Raw genomic sequence first — 15844 nt, forward strand, 5'->3', positions numbered from 1 at the left:
CACCATTTAACTGCCCCTATTGCAAGTATGGAATCATTTAAAGGATTGCTTAATTTTCCAAATAGGATCTGACCTGATATATGTGTCTTTGTATCCATATCTGCATAGCCATATCTGTATATCTATCTATCTAACATCGTGAACTACATTCTTTTCTTTCAAAGTGGAAGTTGACTTTAATACACTTGATGCACAAAAGGGAAGAGGGGAGACCATGTATATATACATTTTCCTAGGTTTCCCATGTAGGTGTTAAGAGCTAGAAAATTAGAAAATCCTTCAAAGTATTTTGGACCTCTATGGGTCATGAAAGTCTCTGACACAAAAGTTATACATGACATATCTATATCTACATGTCAGATGGATAGATATACAGGGTATACTGAAAGTCTTAGTACAGTTTTAAACTATTAAAGACTTTGGGGACAGCCTATATATCTACATAGATATTTTTTCTGACATGTGATATATATATATATATATGTTTATATGTGTGCATATACATATATATTATACACATGCATATATTTAGGACTAACAAAGAGTGGACTAGTAATGTACCAAGAATAACAGGTAACAAATGGGCAGGCTAACTGGAACATGAGTACCCCTGAGATATTCAAAGAATGAGAAAAATCTCTTTAGTGTACTGGGTGGGTCCTTTAAGGAGGATTTATGGAAGGACATAGAAAAGAACTGGACTCTAAGAGAAGGTATGGAAAGATTGTGGCTGCAACTTTGGTGGGAGTAGCCATTCCAATAAAATCACAAGTTCATCAAAGTAAAAAGCCAGATGGATAAGACAGAATAGAGTAAAAGGCTGTTGTTGTAAGAGGTCATAATAAGGATGAAAATCAGGCTTGATAGGAGTATGGGGGACAAAAAGCTAGACATCTTAGCCAGAATAAAAAACCTCTTTCTCCACTGTATGTCTATGACATTTTGTATCATCCACATGGCACTTAATCATGTTCTACCTTATGTTATTGTATACTTGTCATAGACCCAAACCTTGGTAAGGAGACACAAGAAACTAGAAAGGGATTGAAGGGCTGCAAGAGCATGGGAAAATAGTCATAATGAAATCACAAACAAGTAGATGTAAAGAGGTTATAGTCAGAGAGAGTAATTTCAAAGTATTCCATCTTGAATAATATTAACAATAATAATCGACATTTATAGAGTGCTTTAAAGTTTGCAAAGCAGTTCCAGGAGATGAATGAATCCAAGGCATGGCTCCAACCTCACTACAGTGCTTCATCATGGATAGCACAACCATTGGAGGGCCATCTTTTTCTGTTTTTTTGAAATTCCTTTGTAGCCAACAAATCTATTTGATTCAATTAGGATATATTCCCTCTATACAGGAAATCAGGATTTGTAGCAAGTCTTTCTGTATTTTTACATGGAGCAAAAACTTTGAGTGAGTTACTAAGCTCAATATGATTTTTCTATCTTAAGAGTTGAAAGAGTAAAGAGTCTGGATAGCATAGTGAAAAGTGGCTTAGTTTTAGAGTCAGGAAGACCCAAGTTCAAATCTTAACTTTGATACACACTATCTGTGAGACCCTAGGCAAATCCTCCACTTTCTCTTCCATAACTCTCTTCTTAACAATTCTTCCTTTTTAAAAAAAAATTTGTAAGCAACTGGGGCTAAGTGACTTGCCCAGGGACACACAGCTAGCAAGCAAGTGTCAAGTGGATGGTGCAAGGCTGAATTTGAACTCAATGACTGCAGGGCCAATGCTCTATCCACTGCACCACCCAGCTGCCCCAACAATTCTTCCTTACAATCTATCTTCCAACCTTGTCATTTCACTAAAACTGCTTTGTCCAAAGTTACTAGTTATCTTTTAGTTGCTACATTCAATGACCTTTTCCCTGTTCTCATTCTTCTTGACCTTTTGTAGCCTTTGACACTGTTGATCACTCTCTCCTCCTCAATACTGTCTTCTCTCTAGATTTTTGGGACACCACTGTCTCCTGGTTTTTTTTCTACCTGTCTGAGTACTGTTTCTTTTTCTCCTTTGCTGTATCCTCCTACAGATCATGTTTTCTAACTGTAGGGGTCCCGCAGGGCTCTGTCCTGGGCCCTCATCTTTTCTCCCTCTACACTTTACTTGGTGACCTTATCAGCTCTTTTGGTTTTAATTATCATCTCTTTGTTGATGGTTCTCAAATCTACCTATCCTGCCTCAAATTGGAGGAATCTTACATCTCCAACTGCCTTTCAGACATCTTGAACTAGATGTCTTGTAGAATCTTCAACTTAATATGTCCAAAACAAGACTCGTTATCTTTCCCCCTAAACCTTCCCTTCCTCTTATCTTCCTTATTAACTGTAGAGGTACTAATATCCTCTGAGTCTCTCAGGCTCAGAGTCATCCTGGATTGCTCACGGTCTTGCATCTTCCATATCCAAGCTGTTGCCAAGGCCTATCAATTTCACCTTTGCAACATCTATGTACATATGTCCCCTTCTCTCTTCTGACACTGCCATGACTCTAGTACAAGCTCTCATCACCTCTTATCTAGACTATTGTAATAGCCTGGTGTGGGTCTGCCTTCCTTCTCCAATCCATCTTATATTCAGCTAGTAAAGTGATTTTCCTAAAGCTCAGGTTCAACCATATTACTTCCCTTTTCTTTCTTTCCCCCCATTCAATTAACTCCAGTGGTTCCCAGGATAAAATAAAAAATGCTCTTTTTTCAAAGCCCTTCATAACCTAGCCCCCTCCGACCTTTACAGTCTTCTTACACCTTACTCCTTATCATGTATTATTTAATTCAATGACATTGACCTCCTGGCTATTCCACAAAAAAAAAGACATTCCATCTCTTGACTCTGGGCATTTTCTCTTGCTGTCCCCCAGGCCTGGAACACTCTTCCTTCTCCATTCTATCTACTGACCTTGTTGGCTTCCTTTAAGTGCCAACCAAAAAGCCCATCTTTTACTGGAAGCCTTCCCCAGGCCCTCTTAACTCTGGCACCTTCCATCTATTAATTATTTCCTGTTTATCCCATATATAGCTTGCTTTGAATTGATTTGTTTTCATATTGTCTCCCCCATTAGATTGTAAGTTCCTTGAGGGCAAAGACTGACTTTTTGTATCCCCAGCACCTTGCACAATGCCTAGTACATAGTAGGCACTTAATAAACATTCACTGATTTGATTTGACTGAACTTCTCAGTGCCCCCAGGCAACTACCACTATTATTTATAGACCAGTTATTGCTCTGGTACTAATTGAAGAAATCCTTACACCTGGGAATGCCCTGCACAGTGTAATTACACGTCTGAAACCTCCATCCCTGAAAAACAAGATTTGAAAGTGTCTCTTTCTCTGATACCTTGTGTTCATTTAAAATTTAACATATGAGAATGTTACAAAACAGTCCTTAGCAGGTCTTTAAACACTCTATATGTTGTCCTGTCTGGATAGAACTTGGGTTTCATCCGTAATATGCTTATGAGAAAAAGATTCTTCTGAAGACTCACTAGTTAGCAATGATTTCAACTGATAAGTCATTTAAATATTTTCCAGTTTCATAGCCCTTTGGAAAAAATCCTCACTAGCTTCTTATTTGTCAGAAAATAAATTGAAGCCTATCTACTAGTTCCTTCTCTGCTGCTTATGATGAGGCTCTAGTGTCCTCCATCCTTTAAAAAAGAAAGAAAAGGTAAATCCCACCATGCCTTTAATATTACCATCTCTTCTGATTACCCAAGTTTGTAATCTCAGTATCATCCTTAACTCCCCACCGTGCATATCTATTCTGTTGCTGGTTCTTGTCACTACATCTCTCATGATATCCCTTTCTCTCCGCTCACACAGCTACCACCTTCATTCTTGCCCCATCACCTCTTGCCTGGTCTCCTACAATGGCCTCCTATTTGGTCTTCCTAACTCAATTTTCTCCCTACTACAGTACATCCTCCACTCAGTCCCCAAGGTAATTTTTCCTAAATGGAAATCTGACCATATCATACCTCCTTTCCACTTAACAAACATCAGTGGCTTCTTATGACCTCCATTATCAAATATAAACTCTCTACAGAATTTAAAGCTCTTCACAACCTGACTGAGAGTGGCGACCCTGCAGCCTCAAGGCCACATGTGGTCCTCTAGGTCCTTGGGTGTGGCCTTTTACCTGAATCCAAACTTCACAGAATAAATCCTTTTATTGAGGGAATTTGTTCTGTGAAGTTTGGATTCAGTCAGTGGGTTGCACTTGAGGACCTAGAGGGCCACATGTAGCCTCCAGGCCACAAATTCCCCACCCCTGATGTTCTGACCCCTTTCTACTTTTAGAGTCTTAGGCACACATCGCTCCTTTCTATACACTCCAGCCCAGCCATACAAACCAAAACTTGCTATTCTGTATACACTACACTCAGTCTCATCTTCATGCCTTTGTATCGGCTGCCCCTCAAGACCAGAATGCGTTCCCTCCTCACTCCTGCCTCTTGGAATTCTTTGTTTTCTTCAAGGCTCGGTTCAAGCACCACTTTCTACATGGGGCCTTTCCTTGTTGTTGTTTAGTCATTTTCAGTCATGTCTGACTCTTTGTGACCCCATTTGGGGTTTTCATGGCAAGATACTAGAATGGTTTGCCATCTCCTTCTCCAGCTCATTTTATAGATGAGGATTAAGTGACCTTCCCAGGGTCATACAGCTTGTAAGTGTCTGAGGCCAGATTTGAACTCAGGAAGATGAGTCTTCTGACTCCAGGCCCTAATTCTTTCTAATGCTAGTACCCTTCCTTACAAAAACTCTACCATCAACTCATTTAATAAATATTCTCTGTATGCTTATATATGTTATCCTGCCTGTTAGAATGTAAGCTCTTTAAGGGAAGGATTTTTTTGTCTTGGTATCCCCAATATTAGAACAGTTCTTAGCTCGTAGAATACACTTAACAATTGCTTGTTTTAGTTAATAACTTTAGGTGTAAAGTCTTTGGACATTTAGGGCAAGAAATGCCCTTATCTATTGTTATAACTGTAGCATGGATGCACGTGAGAGATGTGTTTACTAGAAAGAGAATGCATTTTTTTGGAGTGCAAGAAGCCAAAATCTGAAGAATCAGCTTGGGGAAATAGGGATAGAGGCAGGAGTAGAGCTTGTCCTAGATCCCTAAGACAGTGAAAAGAACCTCATTATCAATTTAGTCACCATGATTCAATACAGGAGTACTAGTACCAAAGTACCATCAAGAAATCAGACTATGCCACCTCCAGTCTGGCTCTTCTCTTTCACCCCATCCCACTAGAACCACCTGTACTTTGCCTCTGGGACCATGGGATCTAATAGGTGAACTTTAGTCTTCTCTTACTTGTAACTAAATGTCCATGTCACTTCCTGACCATTCAAACCACGCTGCCTCCATTCCAGCCCTCCTCCTTAACCACATACTGCTAGCATCATGTGGATTTTGCCTGCCAAGATCTTGGACTTTGATTGGTGAACTTTCGTATTATGTTGCCCAGAACCAGAACATTTCCAGATCATGCTGCCACTGACACGTCTCCACCCCTTTTTACTCTCAATTTTGTATTGTCTTCACCAGTTATAATGTAAATTCCTTGAGGTCAGGGATCTCTCACTTGTTTATGTTTGTAGCTGTAACTCTTAGCACATAGTAACAATTAATGCTTTATTATTCAACATTCATAAATGTCCATAAATATGTCATATGTACTCAAAGGAAAATCACAACTTGGTTTAAAGAAGTTGATACTCAAAGGACTTTTATGGGAAAAATGTTTTTTGTTGTTCTTATTGTTCTTTGTTCTCAAAGAGAACCAATGACATTAGGAGGGTAATGTCTTGACTTGTAAGTGAATTGGATTTACCTGAGGCACAGTCTCAAAGTGTCTTCCAGGGTCATCTGAGTCTAGTGGTAAGACATAGATCAGGATGACTGAAGACAACCCCAGATGCAATTGAAGACCTCAACCTTTTTAAGCTAAGGTCTTTCTCAGGTTAATTTTGTCCGAGGCAAGACCCATTCAGTTATTTTAGGGTAGGTAAGAAATGAAGAAAAAGATAACCTAGTTTGCCTACTCAAAAAAAAAAATCAAACTTGGAGGAGAAGAACTTCAGGGTTCTAGCCAGAAGAGAAACAATTGCTATTTACACTCACTCTGAGTCATCAAAAACCAAACAGTGACCAAGTGAGGCTTGGGCTGGAACCTATTATTGGTCAGTCAGTGAGAGCTAGAGTGATTTGGGTTTAGGACATGGTCAAGTAGCTCCAGTGATGATTTTAAGGCCCATGTTTGTTTTCAAAAGTTTAAACCAAAAGAAGAAGTTTTAAGGAAAACTTTGGTAGTCAAAGTAAAATGACAAAACTTGACAATCAAATAAACATGATCAAATGTGAGATATCCCAGTTGAAGAAGAAATGACAAAGTGATGTGAACCAAAAACCCAATGCAACAAGCTATTCACTTGAAAAAAGAAACTGCTCCCTTTAGAGCAGCGTACAAGACTATAGAAATTTAGCTAATTTCCCCATCAGCAAACAGAATAATTATTGCTTTAGATTGAGGGGAAAGCCCTTTCTAAACCTTGAAATGAAGCATTACCAGTAAAAATGATAATGATAATAATCTTTGTATTTCCTCTCCCATTCCCAGTGCCTACCTGTAAATAGTGAGCACATAATAAATGTTTGTTGGCTGGAAAAGGAAAAAAAGAATTTTTCATTAGGAATAACCTTTCTTGTGTGCCTAAGAGAAAGCATCATGTGGAAATACAGCTGGGAAAGATAAAACTACTGGCATATGAACATAATAGTACTGAGATAACAAAAGTTCTACAGAATATATATTGAATGTTCTGTACCTTTTAACCAATGGCAAATTATTTCTACTTCCCAGGCACAGATATGCAACATGATAGCATAGACGTTGGGATCCAAGAGAATGATGTGTTTCTTGAACCATTTTAAACAGAGCAAAAATTCACAAAGTTTTTGACATTTCTAACTTTGGTACAAACACTTTCTATACACAAGGACTTCTTAGTCTTTTTTTTTTATGTGAAAGTTGGAATTATGTGAGCCAGAGATGAAAGAACAGCTTTGTTTGGGTTTTTACATGAAATTACTGGTACTCTTAACTTCTGAAATTAAGTATAATTTATAAGAAGATTTCAGTCAGTTATTTTCTGTGTGTGACAATATTTTTTATTAACATTCCTGTAAGGCATCAGTTTTACTTGCTTTTTTGACATCTCAGCCTGAAGGACCTAAAAACCTGCAGCTACCTCTCTATGTAATTTTTGTCTTACACTGTCATGAGATGGAATATTCCTGATAGAATGTAATGGAATTTCAGAAATTAAAATTGACAGAGTTCTGACAGGTCTATAACCAAGAGCAGTTGTTGTTTCCAATATTCTTTAGCTTTCACCCTTCTTTGTAAGAGTAGAAAAGCAAGCATTAGGAAATTAGTGCTATTAATGATTCATGGCAATGCTATTTCCTGTAACTAAACATGATAGCCATAATCACTTTGAATATCATCTGAAGCGTGCTTGTAATATGTAGAGTGCATAGGAAAAACAGAAGGTGGAAGCCTGCTACTGAATGTCATGATTCTGGGAAGCATGGAGCTTCCTGCCTACCTAAAACTTTTGAGCTCACATTAGTCATGGGCAGATATGTAGATAGTATTCTTACCCATCTCACTTTTAATGCAATAATTTGAGAAGCTCTTTCAGTTCATGTGAACAAACAGTATATTTTATGGGTCTCTTTGCAAAGGTAACATCATTAAAGTCATTATTTTCAAATAGAGCCTTACTTCAGAAATTCATCAAGCTATTTTAGCCCATGTCTAAGCAGGTAAAGAGGAACAAAAGTTAGAGAGATGTGAATAATTACAGTCATAATATTCCTTTTCTTGATTAATGGAATTCATTCATTTATTTTATAAATGTTAAGTGTTCACTGTGTACAGATTGCCATGTTAGGCAATAGGGAGATAAAAAATTGAGATAAACAAACCCCTACCTTCAAGGAGCTTACAACTAGTATAGGTATGACTCAAACAAAGATTATAAAATGCATTAGAGAAATTTAAAGCAAAGTGCTTTAGGAGATTGGAGGGGGAGGTTTTTACCAGCTGAAGGCTTCTTGGAAGATGTGAATTAGACTTTAAAAGATGGATAGGAATTCAACAGATAAGAAGGGGAAAGGAGGCTATTTCAGTTATTGGGATGAGTACAAGTAAAGGCATGGTGCTGGGAAATGCAGGGAATGTGGCAATGTCACTTTGTCAACGTGGTTATCCCACTGAGCATGAATAGAGAGCAAAACCAACTACATCCAGTTAAACTGCCCTAAACAAGAGCTGAAGAAGGTATGATAAGAAGAGGCAGAATTAGTATTTGAATTACCTACCCTAATCAGTAGCTGAGTCAGGAATCCAGAAACTGTGAATCAAGTGGTAGATAACAGTTTAGCATCAATTCATATCCTTATCTCTGAGGCTCCTTTAACCTGGCTGTTGGTTCTTGAGATGTGATATCTTTGCAACAAGCATGCACACTATTGGAAGAGATGAAGTCTATCCATCTTGACATTCTTGATATAAATAAAATCAGAAGATGGAAATTGTGGTTAAGTATAAGAACCATTCAAAAATATTCCTTTGAGAAGAAAAGAAAGAAGTTGACTGAATAGATTTAATCCAAGAGTGTGCTGGGGGAATGTTTAACAACCAGCTGCCTGAGAGGAAAATGTGTACATCACACACTTTTAAGTTTAATCTGCATTATTAACGCTTTCTCTATTGGTTTCCTAAGTCTAGAATGCTGGGGGAATGTTTAACAACCAGCTGCCTGAGAGGAAATGTGTACATCACACACTTTTAAGTTTAATCTGCATTATTAGCGCTTTCTCTATTGGTTTCCTAAGTCTAGAATGTCAGGGGTGGGGAACCTTTGACCTCGAAGCCATATGTGGCCTTCTAGGTCCTTGGGTGAGGTCTTTTGACTGAGTCCAAATCCTTCTATTAAGGGCATTTGTTCTCTGACGTTTGGATTCCATCAAAGGGCCACACTTGAGGACGTAGAGGGCCCCATGTGGCCTCGAGGCCACAGGTTCCTGGCCCTTGTCTAGACTACCAACAAAGCAAAAAAATCAAGCCCTGATTTGTAGTGTTTGCCAATTTCTGAGTTGTAAATGCTCACACTGAAATTTTGGTTTGACAACAGGAAACATTATTTTATGGGAGTTACAAATCCATAAACAAAACAAAGAGACCAAAGAGCCATCCATGTAAGTACCTGATTCATCAAACACCAGGTTTATTTACCAGAGACACTGTGTTAGATTAGAAACTTGTGGGAAGAATTACGATGAAGGATTATAAGCAGTATCACCCACTAGAGCAAAGAGAAGCAGGAAAAAACAGAGTAGTGGAAGTGAGGGCAAGAGATACATTTAAGCAAAATCACATTGAGGGCATTCAAAGTTGAAAATGGAAAGGAAAACAAAGAAGAAAAATAGAAAAGGTCTGCAAAGATTTTATACCAACCACTTTCATGCTCAAGAACAAAATCACTAAGTACAAAATGTATTCATACATGTAGCAGAAGCGGCACTGAAGAAAACAAAGAAAGCAAAAGCATACAGATTGGGCCAAGTGGATATTGAGAAGATGCTTCCTAGAGGTGACACAATTGTGGGCATGTTAATAGGCCAAGTAACAAAGTATCTGAAGGGAGAGTAAGATACCAAAGGTGTGGAAAAATCTCAAACCTTATCAATACCAAAAAAAAGATGACCAAGAGAGTATCAACAACTACTGACCTCTATTACTACTGTGACATCTCTACAAAATCTTTCTAAGACTTTCCTCTACATGCCTTAAGGTTTTCCTCAATGAGAGTATTAGTAGGGAACAGGGAGGCTTTCACAAGTGATATCCTACAAGGGAGCACATCTTTACTAACATACAATTGACCTAAAACATTGTAGATTCTCCTGGAAGAGATTTGTAAGCGCACAAAAGACTTTGACCAGCTATAAGGAAAGACCAAATCAGTAAAAAAAATAAATAAATAAAAATAAAATTTAAGGGGGGGGCACAGGGTCTGTTGCCCAGATTCTGACATTTAGAACGTCATCAGTGTGGACAAATGCATCTAGGACAGACAATATAAATAGAAAAATTGGGCCCAGAATTATATATGAAGAAGAAATTGGACTGGATTAAATGAATGAATGTAGGAAACATTTATGAAGCACTTAACTATGTGCAAAGCACTATGCTAAGCATTAGGTATACAAATAGAAAAGTAAAACATTCCTGCTCTCAAGCAGCTTGTAGTCTAATGAGTGAGAAAATAGATATGGGACATTTCTTCTGCAAATCAGATAAAAAAGGTCCCTTGGTCCTTTGGATACAGCAGCACAGCTGTTGGTAATGCCTCTTTTTTATGTCATTTCCATTGATAAAATCATAGCCATTTCTGATGGTAAACCATTTTGCCAAGGACTTTGGTGGCAAGAACTTTCTCTTCTGGATCTTCAATTGACATGGCTATAGTACCTGCCCAAGCAGTTTCCAGGCTGCTTCACAGGGGTAGCTTCCCAAGATGTTCTTCCCAAGACTTAGTTGAGCTGTCTCAATTAGAATCTGAGGGAAGATGGTGAACAAGGTGGTGGTGGTGGTAGTTTGATTTGCCCTCCCTATCATGATGACTACTGGGGCTGGGCTGGAAATATTTCTGATGGGTTGAGGGAACACTGCTATTCTTAAAGGGGTTGGGTTCAGAGTCCTGGAATATCTCCAGGATTGCCTTCAGAAAATTACAAAGTTCTTTTTGTTGGGTTGTTCAGTCATGACCAATTCTTTGTAACCCCATTTGGGGTTTTCTTGGGAAAGATATTGAAGTGGTTTGCCATTTCTTTCTACAGTTCATTTTACAGATGAGGAAACTGAGGCAAACAAGGTTAAGTGACTTGCCCCGGGTCACTGATAGAGATGTCTGAGGCTGGATGTGAATTAAGGTCTTCCTGGCTTCAAGCCTGGCACTCTATCCACTACACCACTAGGTGCCCCACAGAGTTCTTTTAATAACTTCAGTATTCTCCTGGAAATAAAGGACTGTATTTTTATATAATAGCCTGCTGATATTATTGTATGGCTGCAAGCCATACAATAAACTCTAAAAAAAATGGAAAATTATTAACATAATGTGAACACTGGGGAGGTATATAATGGGTGTGAGTGAGCGGGCTATAGTTTGCAAACAATAAATAAATTAGGAGATCAGGAATAAAATGTGTGATTGAAAAAGCTGTGCTGAAATCAAAGAATGACAAGTGGCCAATCCAACCGCTATGCAGTTACCCTTGTGCTGGCAGAAGAATGTAAAGATGGTGGTGGGTGTTCCCATAGCAGACTTATGGGGAAACATAGTCAAGTGTCCTTTGGGTTGTGCTGGACTGGATAGGATGTGATTTTCATTACTAGAAGAAACATCCAGATCAAAAAGATCACATAACCATTTGTGCTGATTGTAGCAAAATTTATCTGTGTTTTGTTTTAGCCCAGTGGTTCTCAAAGTGAGTTCCAAGGACCCCTAGGGGTTTCTGAAATCTTTTCAGGGGGTCAAGGAGGTCAAAACTGTGTTCATATTAGTACTAAGATGTTTAATTTTTAATATGGTAAATATTTGATAGATATAACTAATGATAAATTGGAGCCAGCTCCTACTGGCTCATGAGAGCCTATTATTAAATCTTCAGGAATTCTCCAAAATGGTTGTTAAACATAGCTAGTGTGAAGTTCAGTCAGCTCCTACACCAGTAATGTTATTTGTTGCTTTAAAAGAATTATAAAGAATAACAAAATTATGAAGATCAAGTATGACATAAATGAAGAGATACGAGAAGATATCCCCAACCTCATCCCTTTGAAGAGGTGGGATGTCCACAGGTGTTACATGTTGCACATGTTTTCTGACTTTTTCAACGAATTGGTCAATTCTGATAATTTTTTTTCCTTTTTTTGTCTTTAAAAAATACTATTTGTTATATGGGATGGCTATCTGGGAGGGATGGGGGAAGGATAACTATGATGATAACTGTGATGATATGAAAAGCAGAAGACATCAATCAAAATTTAGTTAAAAAGAAAAAAAATTGAACATGTTAAATAAAGAGAAACATGGAAAAACTGATGAACTAATGCAAAGTGAAGAAAGCAGAGCCAGGAAAACAATGTACATAATGCCTGCAACAATGTAAGAGGAAAGAAAAACAATCATAAAACCAGTTGAAAATTAGTGTCGCAAAAATAAAGAGCAAGCTTGCCCCCCCCCAAGATATATGAGAAAACACCTTCCCACCCCTTTTCAGAGGTGGGAGTTTTATGGGTGTGGACAATTGCAAATAAAGTTCAATTTCTTCTATGAGTTGATTGATTGGTTTTGCAGGATTTTTTTTTCCATTTTAATTCTTTATTATAAGGGATGACTCCCTGGGAGAAGCAATACAGGAGGAAATCTTGATGATGTTAAAAACAAAAGGTAGCAGTTAAAAAAATCTGGTTTTCAAAGTAAAAAGAATTGGTGTCAAGCATAGGAAAATATATTTTCAATACATTATTGTCTATTTTCAATGATGATGTTTTTAATAATAAAGATTTAAACACTGATTTAATGGCATTTTTGTTCTGGTGGTGTTAATAAAACTGGTAATAAAGTCTAGAGTAGCTATGAAGGTGTAAAAATGTTCCTAAAATCATCATTTGGCATTGTTTAAATCATTGATTAAAATTATCACTTGACAATTTAACATCTGAAATATCTGAAATAAAAAGTTAATATTTAAAATATTCCTAGATAAAATATATTCTTATCACCAATTAAATAAAAATCAAGCTAGAGACTGTGGCTAAAGAATTTGAAATTGAAATTATTAAAATTGGTGAAGTACTGAAACCAAAACAAACAGCATATAGTTTATGTACTGTTATTCCTATATGGCACACATATTCTATGTCATACATGCATTTTTCTCCATTCTTCTTATTCTGGTTTGGCAAGGAGACTAGCTAACATTAATTTCTTGCAAGACCTTGTTTTAATGATTTATATTCTTGAAGAACTTTCATTACTTTATTACAATCAAGTTTAATTAACATTCAGAAAACACAAAAATTAATCAACACATGATTGTCTATTTTCAGGGATTATGTAAGATCTTTGGAAAATTTAAAGATTCATACTGGAAGCAGGAATCTCCTGTTGAAAATTTGATTAAGGCTAAGAAGTTAAAAGATATTTCATTTAATAAAAATAATAAATGTAATGCTTTTCCTAGGAATATGTTACTAGAAAATATAATTAAACACATGAACTTGGGTCTTTTATTAGACAGAAAAAATTAATTATTTTTATTTATAGAACCATCTACTTGGCCTTAGGAAGAACTAACTTCATCATGGTTAGCTGGTTTTAAAAAATAGCATCATTTAAGTGAAATTTTAAAACGTGAAATTGATTTGAATGATTTTGGAGATTTTTCTTTTTAGATAATGATATAGTATCAAACAGTGTTCCAATCCTTGCCGCTATTCAAGAAGTTAAAAAGATAATTATCCCTATTGTAGTCAGGAGTGCTGAAGCTGAAAGAGGTTTCAGTTTAATAAATGTAATTTGTATGAGGGTGAGAAATAGTTGAATTGTAGATCACAGAACAAATTTAATAGCAATAAATTCATTGAGAAAAGAGTTAATGGATTAAAGTGAAATTTCACTTGTTAAATCATGGTTATATTGTAGCCATAGATTGATTATAGATACAAGAGTTTGTCAGAAAAAAACAGAAGCAGGAATTTACAATAAGAAGTATTATATCTTTTATTGTAAATTGTGTGCTATACATCCTTTATATCAGTAAAATTTATAATACACTTATCTAAGTGTATATAGAGTCAGTTGATGTAACATATATAAACAAAAATTCTTTGAGGGACCTTCAATAATTTTTAAGCTTCTGTGGAGGTCCTGAGACCAAAAAAATTTGAGAATTGATACATTAGCCCAATATTAAATTAATTTTAATTCCTTAATGTACCTACAGTAGATGAAAAGGAGAGATAACCCAGTAGTCCTACCATCCTCTTCCCTGGTCACATGACATCTAGGATATTGTATTCCATTCTTAGTTCCACATTACACAAAGAATATTAATAAGCTGGAGAATGTCCAGACAAAGGCGACAAGGATGATGCAGGACTTTGATATCATGCCATATGGGAATAAATTAAAGGAGCCAGAGATGTTTATACATGATGAGTATTTTCAAGTATTTGAAGGGCTGTCATGGAGGGAAAGGATTAGACTTGTTTTGCATGCCCCCTGAAGGCATAGCTAAGAGCAATGAGTCAAAGTTGCTTGATGTACAGAAAAACTTTTCAACAATTGGAGCTGTCCCAAAGTGAGATAGACAGATGTCTTCCAAAAACAAAGGCTAGATGACAACCTGGGTATATTGAAAAGGGAATTGTTTTCAGGTACAAATTGGACTGAATCACTTTGCGGTCTCTTCCAATTCAGATTCTGAGATTCTAAGTACATTAATACTGCTAAAAAGAAAATTTGGTATTAATAGACTGCCATGGGAAATTCTCAAATAAATAATCAAGAACTGGCCATACTCAAGTTTTCAGTATCTTTATTTTATCCAGATTTAATGATATAATACATATCTACCCTATTATTAGAATGATATAGGAAATATAACTTTTTAAAAGGTTTTTTATGAAAATGTTTTGTTTAAAATCCTATTAATATTTATTGTAATGTCATTTCAGCCACTAAAATGGACTTTACATGCTAAAAAAGACTTTTCTTTTTTTTTCTTCTTTTAATCCACAGGAAGACCTGGCTAAGCAAAGTTGGGAGCCCCAGTTCTCGTATTGATCGGGCTGACTTTTCCAATGAAAAGACCATCTCTGAACTTGAGTACACTAATTTTAGCGTTAAATACTAGTGGAGAAAGAAGTTCTTAGAATAAAATTATAATGCTTATGTGCCATAATAGCTTCCATACTGTATTAAATCCATAAAAGGGAATAGTAGTGCTTTGTATTTCCATTTGAACAATGGAAATTTGTTCTAAAAAAATGTAAAACTGTAATGTTATTAAAAATGCCTGGCACTGAAATAATTTAACTTGAATATTTTTACAAAAATGAAAGTAGAATGTAAAATGAGAAAATATCTGTAATGTATAGTATGAGTATCTAGTTTAACTTTGGCCCGCAAGGCCTGGGAGTTGAATGAATGTGACAATATGAATATTGTTTCACTATTCATCACATAATAAAGTTAACTATTTAAAAATGAAACTTGTATATGCTGTTGATCCTTTTGCATTCTAAAATCTTCAATAATAATCCCCTGGATGTTAGTGATATCCTAGTAGAAAATCCAAAGTTTTCAAATAAATTTATGTGAAGCTCAGTATATACTTATTTCTGGTTTTGTTCAACATCCATAACAAAATCCAGCTAAATATGAATACTGATTAAAACCATCTAGTTTTATAGCTATTTGATATTGTTTGTGGAATAAAGAGCTCTTCATAAAATTCCTGGGAGGCATTAGTCCAAGTCACAAACTCCAGACCATGTTTGTCTGGCAAAACTTCCATAGTACTAGAAAAGGAGCTGTCACTGGATCTGTCTGAAGTGAAAAGGCTAAATAAGGGTAATTTATTAGACTTTTCTGATAGAATCTAGAATACCTCCTGAAATATGCTATGTTAATTTGAAAACAAAATTGGCAACATAAACTACAGAATTCCCCGTAG

The 15844-nt window shown here is 36.3% G+C and overlaps 1 protein-coding gene across 2 annotated transcripts in view; it reads left to right on the plus strand.

Annotated features, from left to right (window-relative positions):
* Window positions 1-15380, plus strand: part of ACYP2 (acylphosphatase 2) — a 220009-nt gene extending 204629 nt beyond the window's left edge. For both annotated transcript variants that reach the window (XM_020996282.1, XM_020996281.2), the window contains exon 4: window positions 14908-15380. In XM_020996282.1, coding sequence (XP_020851941.1) covers window positions 14908-15022 — 115 coding nt within the window. In that variant the 3' untranslated portion in view covers window positions 15023-15380. The remainder of the gene's footprint in view (window positions 1-14907) is intronic.
* The last annotated feature ends 464 nt before the right edge of the window (window positions 15381-15844 follow it).

This window comes from Phascolarctos cinereus, unplaced genomic scaffold (assembly GCF_003287225.1).
Source record: "Phascolarctos cinereus isolate Bilbo 61053 unplaced genomic scaffold, phaCin_HiC Scaffold_2;HRSCAF=192, whole genome shotgun sequence".
In the NCBI taxonomy this organism is placed as follows: domain Eukaryota; kingdom Metazoa; phylum Chordata; class Mammalia; order Diprotodontia; family Phascolarctidae; genus Phascolarctos; species Phascolarctos cinereus.